At 38.9% G+C, this 15,596-nt stretch overlaps 1 protein-coding gene across 2 annotated transcripts in view; it reads right to left on the bottom strand.

Annotated features, from left to right (window-relative positions):
• The window catches only part of cltcl1.L (clathrin heavy chain like 1 L homeolog), a 65,069-nt gene extending 57,457 nt beyond the window's left edge, over positions 1 to 7,612 (bottom strand). For both annotated transcript variants that reach the window (XM_018262033.2, XM_018262031.2), the window contains exon 1: positions 7,395 to 7,612. In XM_018262033.2, the coding sequence (XP_018117522.1) occupies positions 7,395 to 7,436 (42 nt within the window). In that variant the 5' untranslated portion in view covers positions 7,437 to 7,612. The remainder of the gene's footprint in view (positions 1 to 7,394) is intronic.
• Between the last annotated feature and the right edge of the window lie 7,984 nt (positions 7,613 to 15,596).

Consider the following 15,596-nt stretch of genomic DNA (forward strand, 5'->3'; position numbering starts at 1 on the left):
TATTCAGTCCCTCTCCTTTTTATATTCCATTCATTTGAATAACCCTGATGATGTCACTTCCAAAGTGCCAACACTACTCAGTGGCAATCAAGTCAATAGCAAACGGGTGGTGGCCCTCAAGCGCCTAAAAGGTAGTCCATGTTCTATTCTCCCTCAATCTCTTTGTTTCTAAACAATCTTTTAAAATACAGTTCTTTTGAAAAGCTCATCCTGATGTAGACTAGCATTCCTTCAGCATATACTGGGTTTGTTCACCTTCCAACACATTTTTTTCTGTTTGTGACTGTTTTTCTAATATTGAAGTTAAAAGTTGTATTTTTCACCTTCATATCTCTTTCTGAAGCAGCTGGGGGGGGTCACCAACTCGGTAAACTGTTCTAAATTGATACATTAGTTGATACATTTCTTATCTTTGGTCCTGCTAAGCAAATCCCTGAGTGTCAGCTGTTAGAATTGATACAATAGTTGTTAATAGTCCACAACTGCTTCTGAGAAATGTAGCAATAAATGTAGCAAATTGTAACAGTTCAGAATGTGCACCTGGATTAACAAATTGCCACACTGAAATGCCAGAATACAGAAATATTAATATTTAAAGGGCACCTGTTGGGTGAAAATATTTTCTCCAACCAAAGGCGAGGGGCTAATGGAGCCCACATTCCGGATGGGAGTAATAGTAGTTTTTTTTTTAATTGTCCCCCAGCCATCACTAAGGCATTCGTACCGAGGGGGAGCACCCAGTGCAAGCGGCCATGTTGTGTAGAGTGCATGTGCATAATGAGCTTCTGACGTCACACGCATGAGCATAATGAGCAAGTTGCAGCATTCGCTCATTATGTGCATGCGTGAACCCAAAAATGCCCGCTCGAACAGGGAGCTCCTTCCAGACACAAGAACTGCTGGTAAATGCACTAAATTTTAAGGTATACACAATATCAACATACCAATCCCATATGTAATTTACATTGTTTATAATGCGAACTGATCCATGATGTTTCTCAGAGTTTTTTTGCAAAGACTTTCACAGGTAAAGAGGAAAAATAAACAACTCACCACTCCTGAAATGAAAGTAAAGAAAAGCAATAATATATATGTAGCTCTTCTGTTAACTCCATTGTGACAGCACTCATTTTTCCAGTATTCATAAACAGTTTAAAATATCAGTGAAAACAGCTGAATGCTGCCACTGTGCCTATGACTATGCCCAGTCTGTGCAAATAAAACACATACACAGGGCAAAAAAAAAACCATAAGGGTGCTATACATTATCTAGCAAGAAAACAGTTATATATGCTATCTAATGGAAAAGATATGCCCAGAACCATGAAACTGAAGCAGTATCTGTCTGTGGAACGTATAAACGCCTACTGTAAAAAAATTAAAGGGCAAGTGAACCCCAAAATAAAAGCTTGCCTTATACACCTGAAAACAACTCAAAAGCAGAAAATATTTTAGGCACCTACCACCCCACTTGAGGTTGAGCCCTTCTAAAGTCACTTACTAATACTATAGCAAATTAACAATATGAGATACATATGGTTATGGCTGATTATGACAAAAACACAATTTACCTCCAGTAGAAAAGCTCTAACATGTCTATAGTATCATCCATCGCAGTAAATCTGTAATCAACCTGCAATCTTCTTACTTGCACTCTTAACACTCTTTTAGCTTGAAGATCAGAATTACTGTGCTCCATCTGATATTTCCCCCTACTACTAATGGTGTAAAGCAAAATCACTTTAAGATCGCCTTTGATTTTATTTTAATAACTACCATTACTTGTCCTATCATGTACATAGGCACTAGCCAATTAATCTTTGAGTGAATATGGGGGAAACCCACACAGAGAAGGGGGAAAAGATACAAACTCCATCTAAAAGAATTTAGATGCAAAGCATGATTTTAGTCTAGGAAATTTCTAATACACTAAGCTACAGTGCTTTAACCCTATAGTACTTTCGTGTGTAGAAGCATCCACTATGTGTTGAGCAGAGCCTGAGGATGGATGGCCTTGGGACAAGGACAACATAAGATACATGTGCTGCCCAAGGATTTAGGGCCTGCCCATGCATCATTAGGGCCCAGGTAAATAGTACACACCCACAAACTCAAACGTTTTACACACAAATACATCCACATACTTTTTTTTTTTTTTTTACAAATATACACAGATAGATACACTTAACACAACGGTTTTCATTTTCTTAAAGGGGTTGTTCACCTTCCAACACTTTTCAGTTCAGTTGTTTTCAGAAAGTTCACCAGAACCAGAATTTTTCACCTTCTTATGTCTTTCTGAAGCAGCTCTGGGAGGGTGGGTCACCGACTATTCTAAATTTATACATTAGTTGATACATTTCTTATCTTTGGTCCTGCTGAACCGAATCCCTGAGCAGAAACCCACGCTGCAATTCGGAAAGATTAGTCACCCAGCAACAAATCTCCTCTTCTTCGGGACGACTTATCTCCCCAAACTGCCTCCCCTGCCTTCCTGCCGGCTAGAATGAAAATCGCCAGCGGGATGGCACTCGGAGCTCTTCGTTCTCCAAAGTTGCCTCACAAGGAAACTTCGTGCGACTTTGGAAAACAAAGCGATCCCAATGCCATCCCGCCGGTGAATTTCATTCTAGCCAGCGGGAAGGCGGTTTGGGGAGATAAGTCGTCCCGAAGAACAGGAGACAAAATCGGATTCAGTTCGGTATTCAGCTGAATCTTTCATAAAGGATGCTGCTGAATCCCAAAAGAGTGGATTTGGGGCATGCCTTATAATTACTCTATTTTACCTTGTTTCTTTGCATTTTTAGTTCACTACTCACGACCACCACATTGCAATTCAAAAATTTTTTATATTGCTTTGTTTTATTGGATTTTTTTTTAAATGATTTTAATGCATACTGCATGGTTCTTTTTACTTGCACGCTGTGATTGATATTTTTTATCTTGGGGTCTCTCTATATGCCACATACATTGGTAATCCTATGCGTATTGGACAACAAACCATTAAGAAGATCACATTGTAGATAAGATGCTGTGAAAACATTGTAGTAGTTTTCAAAAATGTCATAAAACACTAAATTTAGAAAACCTTAATAGTTTGATAGTCTGGAGTTGAAACATATATTTCAGATTTTAACTTGAGCAAGGAAAAACAAATATAGGAAGAATTATTTTTATCTATATGAAAGTTGACACTAGTAACCTACACTCCATATGTTACTAAATATGTCACTAAATATTTCACTCTCCAGGATTATTAGCATCATAATCTTTGTTTTCACATTGATACCAATTATAAAAAAATAAAAAAAATAAAAAAAACCAACAACATAATAATGTAAGTAGGTGTGGGCATTTTGTCAAATGAAAGAAAATATAGGTGTAAGCAACATCCCAAAATATATTCATTCATTTATATAACAGTTATTTGTATAAAGAAGGAAAGGCTATAAACAGGTAATGAATGACCGCCTTCCCCTCTTCCCAAACGCTATGTGCATTCCTAAAATAAAACCGTTCCCTAATCAAATAATCAATCAACAAATTCAGAGCGCTGGTATGTGAAATGCGGCTGCCATCTTGGATGAGCTTGGTGACTACATCGCTCCCATGATCCTCGGCGACCATGCACAGTTAAGACTACATGCTGCCCCTGCTAAAAGCATGAATATATTTTAGGAATGCGCAAGCCTGACGGTATGTTATGTACATATGTTTGTGAGTGGCAGAGCGGACTTTCAATAGTGCAACTAACAACAATGGGAACAATTACAGTGGAGCTGAAGGAAAAGCTTTCGCACAGACAGACACTAAGTAGAAGGTACTGGAGTATTATTTTATGCCCTTTCTGCTGGCCAATGTTCATACTGGGGCTTTCCTTGTCCTTTAAAGCAATATTTGTCTATCCCTTTTTATACTCCTGGTTTTTAGACTTGAAACAAAGTCATCTCTTCCAGCAAAGACTCCATTTCCCACAATGTCATGCATGCCTTATCATGTCTATTAATTATTACACCACCAGTGCAGAGAATACCACACGACAAATAAACCAGCACCAAGGGTCTTTGCAAAAAAACTTGTATTATATCATAGTATGCACAACAGGTCCGCATTGGGACCTTGTTAAAGGTACACATACACACCAAATCTCCCACCGGTAGAATTTGTCACATCCCTTCTGGAATTCATTTTATATAGAAATTATTTTAAATTTGAAGATCAATTTTACTTGCAAACATTGGGAACCGAAATGGGCTCCAATGTAGCACCCACCTATACCAACATTAATGTGTACCAATATGAAATGGAATATATATTGAGTCATCTCAAATTTGTAAATTAGGGGGCTATAATAGACATCTGTTTTTTGTGTGGTTTGGTACATCAGGAGGACCTGACAGAGTTTATTAGTGAGTTAAATAAGCTGCCCACTCCGGTTAGGCTGACATTACATTATGACAAAGATGTAATTAATTATTTGGATGTCATAGAATAAGGACAAAACAAAAACATAAATTGCAAACCAAAATTTACCAAAAAGAACTGGACAGGAATACATTGCTTCATTATAGATGTAGTCACCCCAACACATGTATAAAAGATTTTATCACTATATTTATACACTCCAATAATTTGATGCATTTTATATGTATGTGAACACTAAAGGGTTAATTTTATTGGTGATGTCAATGGTACTTTTCAAACAATGTGGGTGGAGGCTATTTAAGTGGAGATTTGGTGTATGTGAATGTGCATACTATGATAAAATACAAGTTTTTTGCAAAGACCCTTGGTTCTGTTTTTTTTGTTTCATATACAGTTAGGTCCATAAATCTTTGGACAGAGACAACTTTTTTCTAATTTTGGTTCTGTACATTACCACAATGAATTTTAAATAAACCAACTCATATGCAGTTGAACTGCAGACTTTCAGCTTTAATTCTGTGGGTTGAACAAAATGATTGCATAAAAATGTGAGGAACTTAATTGACAGGCAGTAATCATACGAAAGTTATGTCCGACAAATAGTAGTGACAGTCCGCCAATGATATTGTCAGATAGGCAATACATGCAGAGATCTTATTGGTAGCTGATATAAATCTGTTAACCTGTCTGATCGACTGTACTACCAATTGCCATGGTACGCAAAATGTCAGGACACTCTACACAATCCGAAAATCAGACGACTGTTTCGTCCAGCTGTACCTTTGGGTCAATGGACCGTTTTAGTCATATTTTCAGTTTCCATTTCAAAAAGGCAATCTTAAAGGGATACTGTCATGGGAAAAAAAAATTTCCAAAACATCAGTTAGTAGAGCTGCTCCACATGACCAGAGGCAGCTGGGAAATTGACAAAATGTCTAGCCCCATGTCAGATTTCAAAATTGAATACAAAAAAAACTGTTTGCTCTTTTGAGAAATGGATTTCAGTGCAGAATTCTGCTGGAGCAGCACTATTAACTGATGTGTTTTGAAAAAAACATGTTTTCCGATGACAGGATCCCTTTAAGGTAATCTAATTTATTTAAGCATTTTACTTTACTAAAAACTCAGTATTTACCTGTGTCAACAGAACCTGTGGTCACAAGGCTATGAAACAGTATTAGGCACAAAATATTTAAGAAGTTTTAATTTTAAGCAAATTCTTTGACATAAGAATATCTGCTAAATAAAAATAAGGAGAAAATAAAGAATTTCAAAAAAGTTAAAAAAAACATTGCAGCTCAGAATGGTTTTTGTCTTGTATTTTAAATTACATTCCTCACAGAATAAGGTGTGATAAACTACAGTTACAGTACAGCAAGTCAAGAAATAACTTATGAACCCCCAAATGCAAAATCTGGTCTAGGAGTCTCTACTATATTAGCCCCAAATATTCTGATATTTACTCAAACTACTGGTATGGTCATGCTGCAGGGACGGTCCTGGGTAATACTAGTAATTTGCTCTGTACATGAAAAATTGAGCTGACAGCATTGATACAAAGGGTAGTGAAGCCTGTACCCAAATGCAAGGCAGTTTTGATAGATGTGACTGGGAGTTCATTCATATTCTTCAAATACAAAGAGAGGAGGTTAGGGGTCCATCAGGCTGTACAGACACTCCCAGCCCCTCTGATAGAGGGAAGGTGGGAGAGAGAGAGAGAGCTCAGTCAGCACTTCCTCCTCTCTATTCATTTTAAAACATTCCGTTAATTCCTGGGGTTAACGTCTTCAATGCTGGCATTGTAAGCAAATAGGACCACTGGGTTTGGAGCCTTGTGTTAACTCTATTCTATGTTATCCATGAATGTACTCCCCAGAACAGGTAAGCATAAAACCTCAAGTAGAAACATTTAGAATAAAACCATTGGGGATGATCGGCCTTTTTCCTCCATCTCACATTCCAACTGTTTGGCTTGGATACAGCTGGATTTATATCCCGATTGTCTGTACCAACATGAAGCAGAGCTACATAATCAAAAATGATCTGTCTCTTGCTAACAGTCAGGAAAAAAGGTAAGGGTATTGCCAACAACAGAACCCACCCACCCAGAAAATGAATGTTTAATAATCACTAATCTAGGGAAAGAGGAGGGGGGGGGGCAGGGATAACATCAGCATTTGAATCCAGCTGCACAGCCGACATACACAGAAATAAGGAGCATTGCAGCAAAAACAGGACACTGCAACACAGCAGCAGCATAACATATATGGAGAGAATCCCATCAGATGAGCTGCACCAATGCACAGAATGGGGGGGGGGGGGTTCTTATACAACTGCATTCTTCCCTACAACCCCCCTAAAGATAATATGAAGGGTGAGCTGGGCAGGGGCTGTCAGGGGAAAGAGTTAGTGAGAATGAATAAAGGCCATAGAGTTGGTGCACAGGAGTCAGACGTACAGGGCCACACTGTTCTGCTATGTCATACTACTGAAGGCCCCAACATGCCACAGCTTCACTAGAATCAAATCACAAAGGCGCGGCCCGAGGGCCACACCATAGATATGGTCATTTCCATAACCCGTTATTTTCACATTGAGACATAATATTTTACCCAATCCCCAAGGAAACGACCCGCTGGAAATTGGTCCCCCAGTTGTTGCAGAACTACCGCCGGCCTCCCTTGCTGCTGTGATGGCGGGGGATGATGGGAGTTGTAGTTCTGCCACAGCTGGGACTGTAACGGTTTCCTAATGATTTAGCTTCCCTAGGGCAATGCTTGCGCATTTCTGCTTCTCCTTTACTAATGAGATGCTGCCCGCCGCCCTATCTAATTGCATAAATTCCTTCTTCTCTCCACGATAGAACCAATAATTTACCAATTCCATGCAAAGACCCCCGATATTCTCTTCTGCACCCAGATGTAAATGGCTCCATTCCCCCTTCAGGTTTAAGAAAAACAACCCTTTACCTGCATGTGCTCCTGAAAACGGATAGGCAATATCTGCGCCATGTTGGCTGTCTGACTGTCCCGGGCCTCTCTCTCTCCAATCCAACCAAATCTGTGTCCTGAGGAGACTCCGCCAGCGGCGCCCGGGACACACGGTATGACTGAATCAGGATCAGCGCATGCGCAATGTTAAGCCGGCTGCGCAGGCTCACAGATGGGAAAAAGAGAGGCGGGGACGTTGCCCTGGTAATAATGAATTGATGCCATGGGTTTTCGTTCTACTTATGGCTCTTGCTCCCTCTGCTGGGTTCCTCGAGAGCGTGATTGTCATTTAGCAAGTTTTTTGTTTCTTGAGAGGTTGATTGGTCATTTTTCCCCATGTAATTTGAAAGACAGGATGATATCTAAACACTGCAGGGTTGATGAATACAGGTGGCAAAGAAATTTGCAGGGGGGCAAGAAAAAACATATTACACAAATGACTTGTACCCATATTTTGTTTTCCACACAAACCTAACAATAGCTTTTCTATAAATATATAAAGTAGTAACTGTTGCACATGTATAGCATTGCCATTCTATTAGTGACACAAACTCTTTGTTTGCCAGAACAGCACGTGATCTTTTCTACTTTCTTAGCACAAGACGTTCTACATTTGCAGAATGTTATTTCTTCTAGAGTTCTAGTTACAGCTTGATACATACTGTGAAGCTACCATTTTACATACCCTCATTTCAAGTTTTTTCATGTTATACCAGTGCTGTCCAACTTTTGTGGCCGGAATGTTTCTGGCCTAAATGATGGGAGCCAGTGTTGATCAATGATCATTCCCTGTTTTAAACCACACCCATGTTAGTTACCACAAGACTATGTCCACATTGATAGTGGTAGCACATCAAAAAACCAAATGGTTGGTGCTCACTGCAGGAATATCACTCATGTGAAAAAAGTCATATTAAGACATACCCTTAAACCCCTATGCCTCCTCCCCTGTGGATAACACAGCACCCCCAGCACATGATTAAACACATTAGGGCCCCTACCAATAATTTTCAAATGCTAACAAACCCCCAAAACAAATACCAGGCTTATGTTCCACAGGTAGAGCAGGGCACACACAGGCAGAGTATGGCACACAGGGGGCATAGGGCAGACAGAGTATGGCACACAGTGAGCATAGGGAAGGCACAGTATGGCACACACAGGGAGCATAGGCCAGGCAGAACAGAGCAGGAGACGGGGAAACCTATCAGGACCACTCTAAGATGTACTACATACAGTGACATAGTGCTGGTGCATCTTTGTCTGAAGTGTGAGCAGGTGACCAATGTGGGCAGTTTCAGCCTGGCTCTCAGGTGTGAACAGTACAGGGCTTTAAAGGAATTGTTCAGTGTAAAAATAAAAACTGGGTAAATAGATAGGCTGTGCAAAATAAAAAAATGTTTCTAATATAGTTAGTTAGGCAAACATGTAATGTATAAAGGCTGGAGTGACTGGATGTCTAACATAATATCCAGAACACTACTTCCTGCTTTGCAGCACTGTTGGTTTACACTGACTGGTTACCCTGGTTATCAGAGACTTAAGGGGGGGGGCACATGGGTCATACCTGTTGCTTTTGAATCTGAGCTGAATGCTGAGGATCAATTGCGAACTCACTGAACAGATAGGTCCCATGTGGCCCCCTTCAGTCGCTGACTAGTTACGGAGCTGAAAAACAAGAAGTAGTGTTCTGGCTATTATATTAGACACCTAGTCACTCCAGCCTTTATACATTACATTTTTGGCTAACTAACTATATTAGAAACATTTTTTATTTTGCACAGCCTATCTATTTACACAGTTTTTAATTTTACACTGAACTGTTCCTTTAAGGGTGTAAACAAAATAGAGGTGTCACAGATGTGAGCAATGCAAGGGGGATTACATGTGTGAACAATACAGGTGATTACAGTCTGAATTTGAGGTTTAAACAATGCAGGCGCCAGTTAATCTCTGTAGTGATACCTTTTAAAGTTTACAAATGGTTAGTAGACACAGCAGGCAGATTTTGATGTGGGGGGCCACACAAGGGGGATCGCAGGCCTCATGAGGCCCGCGGGCCGCCAGTTGGACAGCCCTGTGTTATACCATTTTTTATGGTCCTACCAATATATAATGCATAATACATTTCCCTGACTTTACACCATTTTTTCTGGTCCCCTGAAAAATGTAAAATGGGGGTTCTACTGTACAAGTAAAGTAACAACAACAGGGAAAGGTTGTGCACAACAAAATGTCATTAAAGAAAGTAAAAGTGGGATTTTATAGTTTTGCCTTTACATCCCCTTTAATTTATTCACCTCTCAGGCCTAGAACACTTTCCTAGGACACCCACTTTACTTCTAACACCAATGATAATAGAATGCGCCTTTCTATTCCCTATAAATCCTTCTCACCTTTACAATCAGAACCTCTTGACCTCTATGAAATATGATACCAAATTATCTTTTTGCTCCTCTAATCACCAAACTCTTCTGCTTTTATTCAAATTTCATCTTATGGTGTCAATGGTCTATTTTGGACTGTCGTCTTTTTTCAATTGACCTCCCTTTCATGGATTGTGATGTGGGGATTGGGGCAGAGTTGAGAAGTTTAGTCACACAAAATATTTGTTAATCATACACAAAATATATTCAGTATTTGGTCCCATGCAACAGGTTGCGCAAAAAGGTTTTTTTTTTTTAAAAGAGAGAGTTTTTTTTGCAAGCACAGCATTTAAAAAACTAGAAGGACCTTGAACTAAAAAATAGTTACAATATTTTATTGTCACCGTCTCATCTTGACCGACCGACCCCCCCCTCGCATGAGCAAATTTCTCTCATAGGTTTGTTGGTTTGTCCATGACAAAATGGGATCCAAGGGCCGAACTGCCTTCACGTGTCTTCCCATCCACTATAATGAAAAGTCGTCTGCGCTATAGCACACGCGGAGCTTCGTTTTCCGAAGTCGCCCGAAGTTTCCTCGTGAGGCAACTTCAGAAAATGAAGAGCCGCTTGTACTTTAACGCAGGCGACTTTTCATTATAGTGGATGGGAAGACAAGCAAAGGCAGTTTGGGGAGATTTTCGCCCAGAAGAAGAGGCGATTAGTCGCCAGGTGACTAAATCTCCCCGAATCTGCTCGTGAGGACTGACCCTAAAGGCCACTCAACAGGGATGTCTTGAGTATATTAAGCACCTATACATTTTGTAAGATATGAAAATCTTTTAGAGCTGTGAAACACATTGAAGCTGTGCACATTTTACTTTAGAGGGCCACTTTGAAAGCAACCAGTTTTAGAGCTGTTTTCGTGGTTCCCATGCAAATACAGGTATGGGACCTGTTATCCAGAATGCTCGGGACGTGGGGTTTTCCGGATAACGGATCTTTCCGTAATTTGGGTCTTCATGCCTTAAGTCTACTAGAAATTAATTTAAACATTTAATAAACCCAATAGGCTGGTTTTGCTTCCAATAAGGATTAATTATATCTTAGTTGGGATCAAGTACAAGCTACTGCTTTATTATTACAGAGAAAAAGGAAATCATTTTTAAACATTTGGATTATTTGGATAAAATGGAGTCTATGAGAGAGAGCCATTCTGTAATTCTGAGCTTTCTGGATATCGGATTTCCGGATAAGGGATCCTATACCTGTATATGGAAGCCTGCTAACTACTGGCAGTCTAGAATTAACAACATACGTGACAGATCTCATTTCTCTTCCTTAAAGTGGAAAGTATAAAAATCATTCTAAAATAAATACTGAATGATAGCAAACAGAATCTGTTCTGTTTCCAATTTATATTTTATATATGGATTATATACACAGAAACATGGGGAAATATGGGAATGGAAGAGGTTTACAGATGCTTTCAACAATTTTCTTTCATCTCTAGATAGGCTAGGTCTTTCGATTCCATGAATTCCTTCATGTTTCTGAAAGAATGTCTCCAATTTCCTTTCCTCAGGAAGCGCATGGATCAGGGTGTTTGAAGTGCAGCAGGACACTGCCTGCAACCAGCTGGGACAGCTGTTTTCATTGTTGCACTTATAGCAGCTGCACCAACGCACTTTGGGATTTAGTTATAAAAGTATGAGGGGTTTACTTTGATTGATTTGAATCATCTTAAGTAACTGAAGATGTATTTTTTCTTTCAACACAAACACTTTATCTTTTAATTAATTCTGTTAAATGCTTGGTTTCAAAAACTACCCAGAGTCACCTTTTCTTATGTTCTGCTTAAAGACAAGATAAACTCCACTCCCTCATTAATGAAAACAGGTCTTTAAGGCAATTAAAATTCATATTTTAACAGTTCATATTACAAAAAAATGATTTTATTTGTATTACGCTCATCCCTATAAATATCATGAAACCGTCAGCACTTACTGTTCCATAATTTGTTCATTTCCTCAATTAAAATACCATCAACATAGCAGACAATGTTATTTTTAAAATAGTTTTCGATTACAGCAAATTATCTTTATTGAAAGAACAGGCAGAATGAACCAGAACACTTTATTTTTTATGCTGTAACAGAAACTGAATATTTGAGACATATACAGGGATGTATTTATAGCATCTACTACCCAAAGGTAATTTGGTGGCAGTGTCTCTTTGCTTTTTGGAAATACAGCAGACTTTTTTTTTTTGCACCATCTTGCTACTCCCATTGCATGAATCTTAGAAGGGTGGTGGCCTTTAGAATAAATGGCTAAAAGAGTAAAGGAAAACATAACCCAAAGACAGTGTGGCAGACTATCTCACATGTTATAGTTATAAATGACATTATACCACTTCTTCAAAATGTTTTGATTAAATTTATCTGTTAATCATGGCTTTCATAAGACACCCTAGAGCAGTGATCCCCAACCAGAAGCTCGTGAGCAACATGTTGCTCTCCAACCCCTTGGATGTTGCCTCAAAGCAGGTGCTTATTTTTTAATAAGTTTTGTTGTATAAAAAACAGGTGTACTGCCAAACAGAGCCTCAGTGTAGGTTGACAATCCTCATAGGGGCTACCAAATGGCCAATCACAGCACTTATTTGGCACCCCAAGAACATTTTTCATGCTAGTGTTGCTCCCCAATTTCTTTTACTTCTGAATGTTGCTCACAGGTTCAAAATGTTGGGCATCCTTGCCCTAGAGAAATAGCGCAGAATCGATGGATTACAATTAAGAGGGAGAATGTGTAAACCAAACTACTGAGGTCTGAAATACAACATTACCCATCTGAGGTAAACATACTAAAAAAAGCAAACTGCACATCTGTGGGCACTGGGAGGTAAATAATATAAAGTGCCAGTGCAAATTAAGGATTCTTTGAGTAAACAAAAAAAAAGCCTTCTCTTACCCAAAATATACCTTAGCACCAAATATCTTAATCATGTTCTAAACAATACTTGTTTAATATAGCAAGAAATAATGTTGCTTGAACATTTTTTCAAGCACAGCCCTTTATTTGTTTACTTGAGTTAGACGATCAAGCCAGTAAAAGAGGACTGTCTTTGGGTCTGTCATACATTGGGAGTTATGTAGCAGTTGTGATTTCAATATAACTGGCACTTTTTTGTGAGATATATGATACATTTCCATAAATTGTAATAGTAGACTTAAAGGAACAGTAACACCAAAAAATGTAAGTGTTTTAAAGTAATGAAAATATCATGTACTGATGCCCTGCACTGGTAAAACTGATCTGTTTGCTTCAGAAACACTACTATAGTTCATATAAACAAGCTGCTGTGGAGCAATGGCGGAAATTAAAAAACGGCTATATGGCACAGGTTAACTAATGGATAACAGATAACACCATTAGACAGACAGAGCTTATTTGCTATCTGATGTGTAACCTGAGCCTTTCCTCATTTGAATGGCTGCCCCCATTGCTACACAGCAGCTTATTTATATAAACAATAGTAGTGTTTCTTAAAGGAAAACTATACCCCCAAAATGAATACTTAAGCTATCTGTGCTGCCTCAGAGATCACCTGACCAGAAATACTACAACACTCAGTGGCGTAACTAGATGTTGCTGGGCCCCACAGCAAATTAATTTTAGGGCCCCCAACATATCCATTGTTTATCCTGTTTTACCAATATATGTCCAAGTTGCTCATCAATGAGAGCCTCATGGGGCCCCCTGTCCCTCATGGGCCCCCCTGCAGCCGCAGGGTCTGCTTCCTCTGTAGTTACGCCCCTGACAACACTAACTGTAATAGGAAGAAGTGTTGAAGCAAAAGGCAGAACTCTGTCTGTTAATTGGCTCATGTGACCTTACATGTGTGCACAGTGAATCTTACGATCTCAGGGGGCGGCCCTTATTTTTTAAAATGGCAATTTTCTATTTATGATTACCCAATGGCACATACTACTAAAAAAGTATATTATTATGAAAATGGTTTATTTACATGAAGCAGGGTTTTACACATGAGCTGTTTTACTCAGTATCTTTTAATAGAGACCTACATTGTTTGGGGGGTATAGTTTTCCTTTAAGCAAACACAGCAGTTTTACCAGTGCAGGGCAATACTGCATTATATTTTCATTACTTTAAAACACTTTTATTTTTTGACATTACTGTTCCTTTAAACATTACCCTTCCTTGGCCCATACAGTGGAACTAAGTTGCCACCCCCTGCTTGAGACAATTTAGTGGCTATAAACTGTTAGTGTTCCTGATTTGGTGTAATATGTCTTAAATGCTGAAATTGTCTGTGTTCCCAGACAAGACAAGTAAATACCCCTAGGGTATTTAAAGTGAGAAATGACATCACTTCCAGTCTTTAACTGCTTGAGAAAGCCTTAGTGTGGGGAAACGCGTTGCAGTATCCAGGTGGGATCATTCCTTGGTGTGGACTTTAATTTTTTATGCTTTTAATCTATATCCCGAAAAAATCGTGAAAAGTTACAAGTTGTTGGTTCTTCGTGATCCGTCAGTTCGCGAAATCATGAAATCGGTGAAGCAGCAGGAGTTCGTGAAAAGAAATCGGAGGTTGCGTTCCGCTGTGGAGCGCACACACTGAAACAGACCGTGTGCCATCTTGGATCATCTTGAAAAGGACATCTGCAGAGAAATTCATGAAACAGGCTTAAGGCTGCTGAGAGTTCCAATCCGGCTGTGCCCTTGAGAATTTCCGGAACTGTGTATCTGGTGAGATTATTCCAACTTCTTTTTGGGGGGCCTGTGCAGCTGGCAAGGAGGGAGTGGGGGGTGCCCCAATATACCCCTTTGTATAATCTGCTCTCAAAATTCAGCCCTCTACCGGCCGGCCTGTTTGCTATATCTAATTAAATACTCTGCACACTCCACTGCTTCAAAATCCCAGCTCCAACTTCTGGGAAATAAATTTCTGTCTTATTGAACTACAACTCACAACCATCCTCTGCTGCTTCAAAAATTCCAGCTTTAACTTAAGGGAAAGAACTTTTCTATCTTGTTGAACTACAACTCACAACCATCCTTTTTTTTTTTTTTTTAAATTAGAAGCATATAACAACACCAAGGAGCAGTCAATTGATTTTTCTCCACAGGAAAAGTTATTGCCCACCTGGATTGTATTTATTAATGATTTTGGAATTATTTATTTACTGTGTTTTCTGGCCAGACAGTGTTTTTGTAATTATATAATAAATTGTACTTCTATAGATATGTAGCAAACAGTTTTCACCCGATTAACTTCAAATCCATTTTATACATCAGAACTACATAGTATTACTAAAGATTATTACAACCATTTTATTTTTATGATGCTTCTTTTTTGGTTAAAAGGCAGTAAAAGTAGTAAACTACAACACTTCTGTTGTCTGTCTGTCTACTAAAATTTAACTTTTATGCATCAAAATATTCTAAATAGTTATTCATTATTAAATTTTCACAAGTACACCCTTTAGTGGTATTTTGCAAATGCACTGAATGCACATGTGCAGCAGCAGTCTCCACTGAAACTGAATTATTTTGGCAACTGGTGCAACTGAATTATTTTGGCTTTATGGCAGACTTAAATGGAAGTTATAATCAGAACAAAAAGTAATAGCTTTTTCTTGAAAAAAAAAGTGATATTCTGTAGCATTGTTTCCGTTTTGCTGGAAATGCATTGGCTCATTTTATGCTTATATTGCAGAATTAATTTCCTAGTACTCATGTAGCTTTTTCTCCTCCCTTTATTGCTCACAACAAAAACCTCCTCACCTGTCTGA

Source organism: Xenopus laevis, chromosome 1L (assembly GCF_017654675.1).
Source record: "Xenopus laevis strain J_2021 chromosome 1L, Xenopus_laevis_v10.1, whole genome shotgun sequence".
Lineage (NCBI taxonomy): Eukaryota > Metazoa > Chordata > Amphibia > Anura > Pipidae > Xenopus > Xenopus laevis.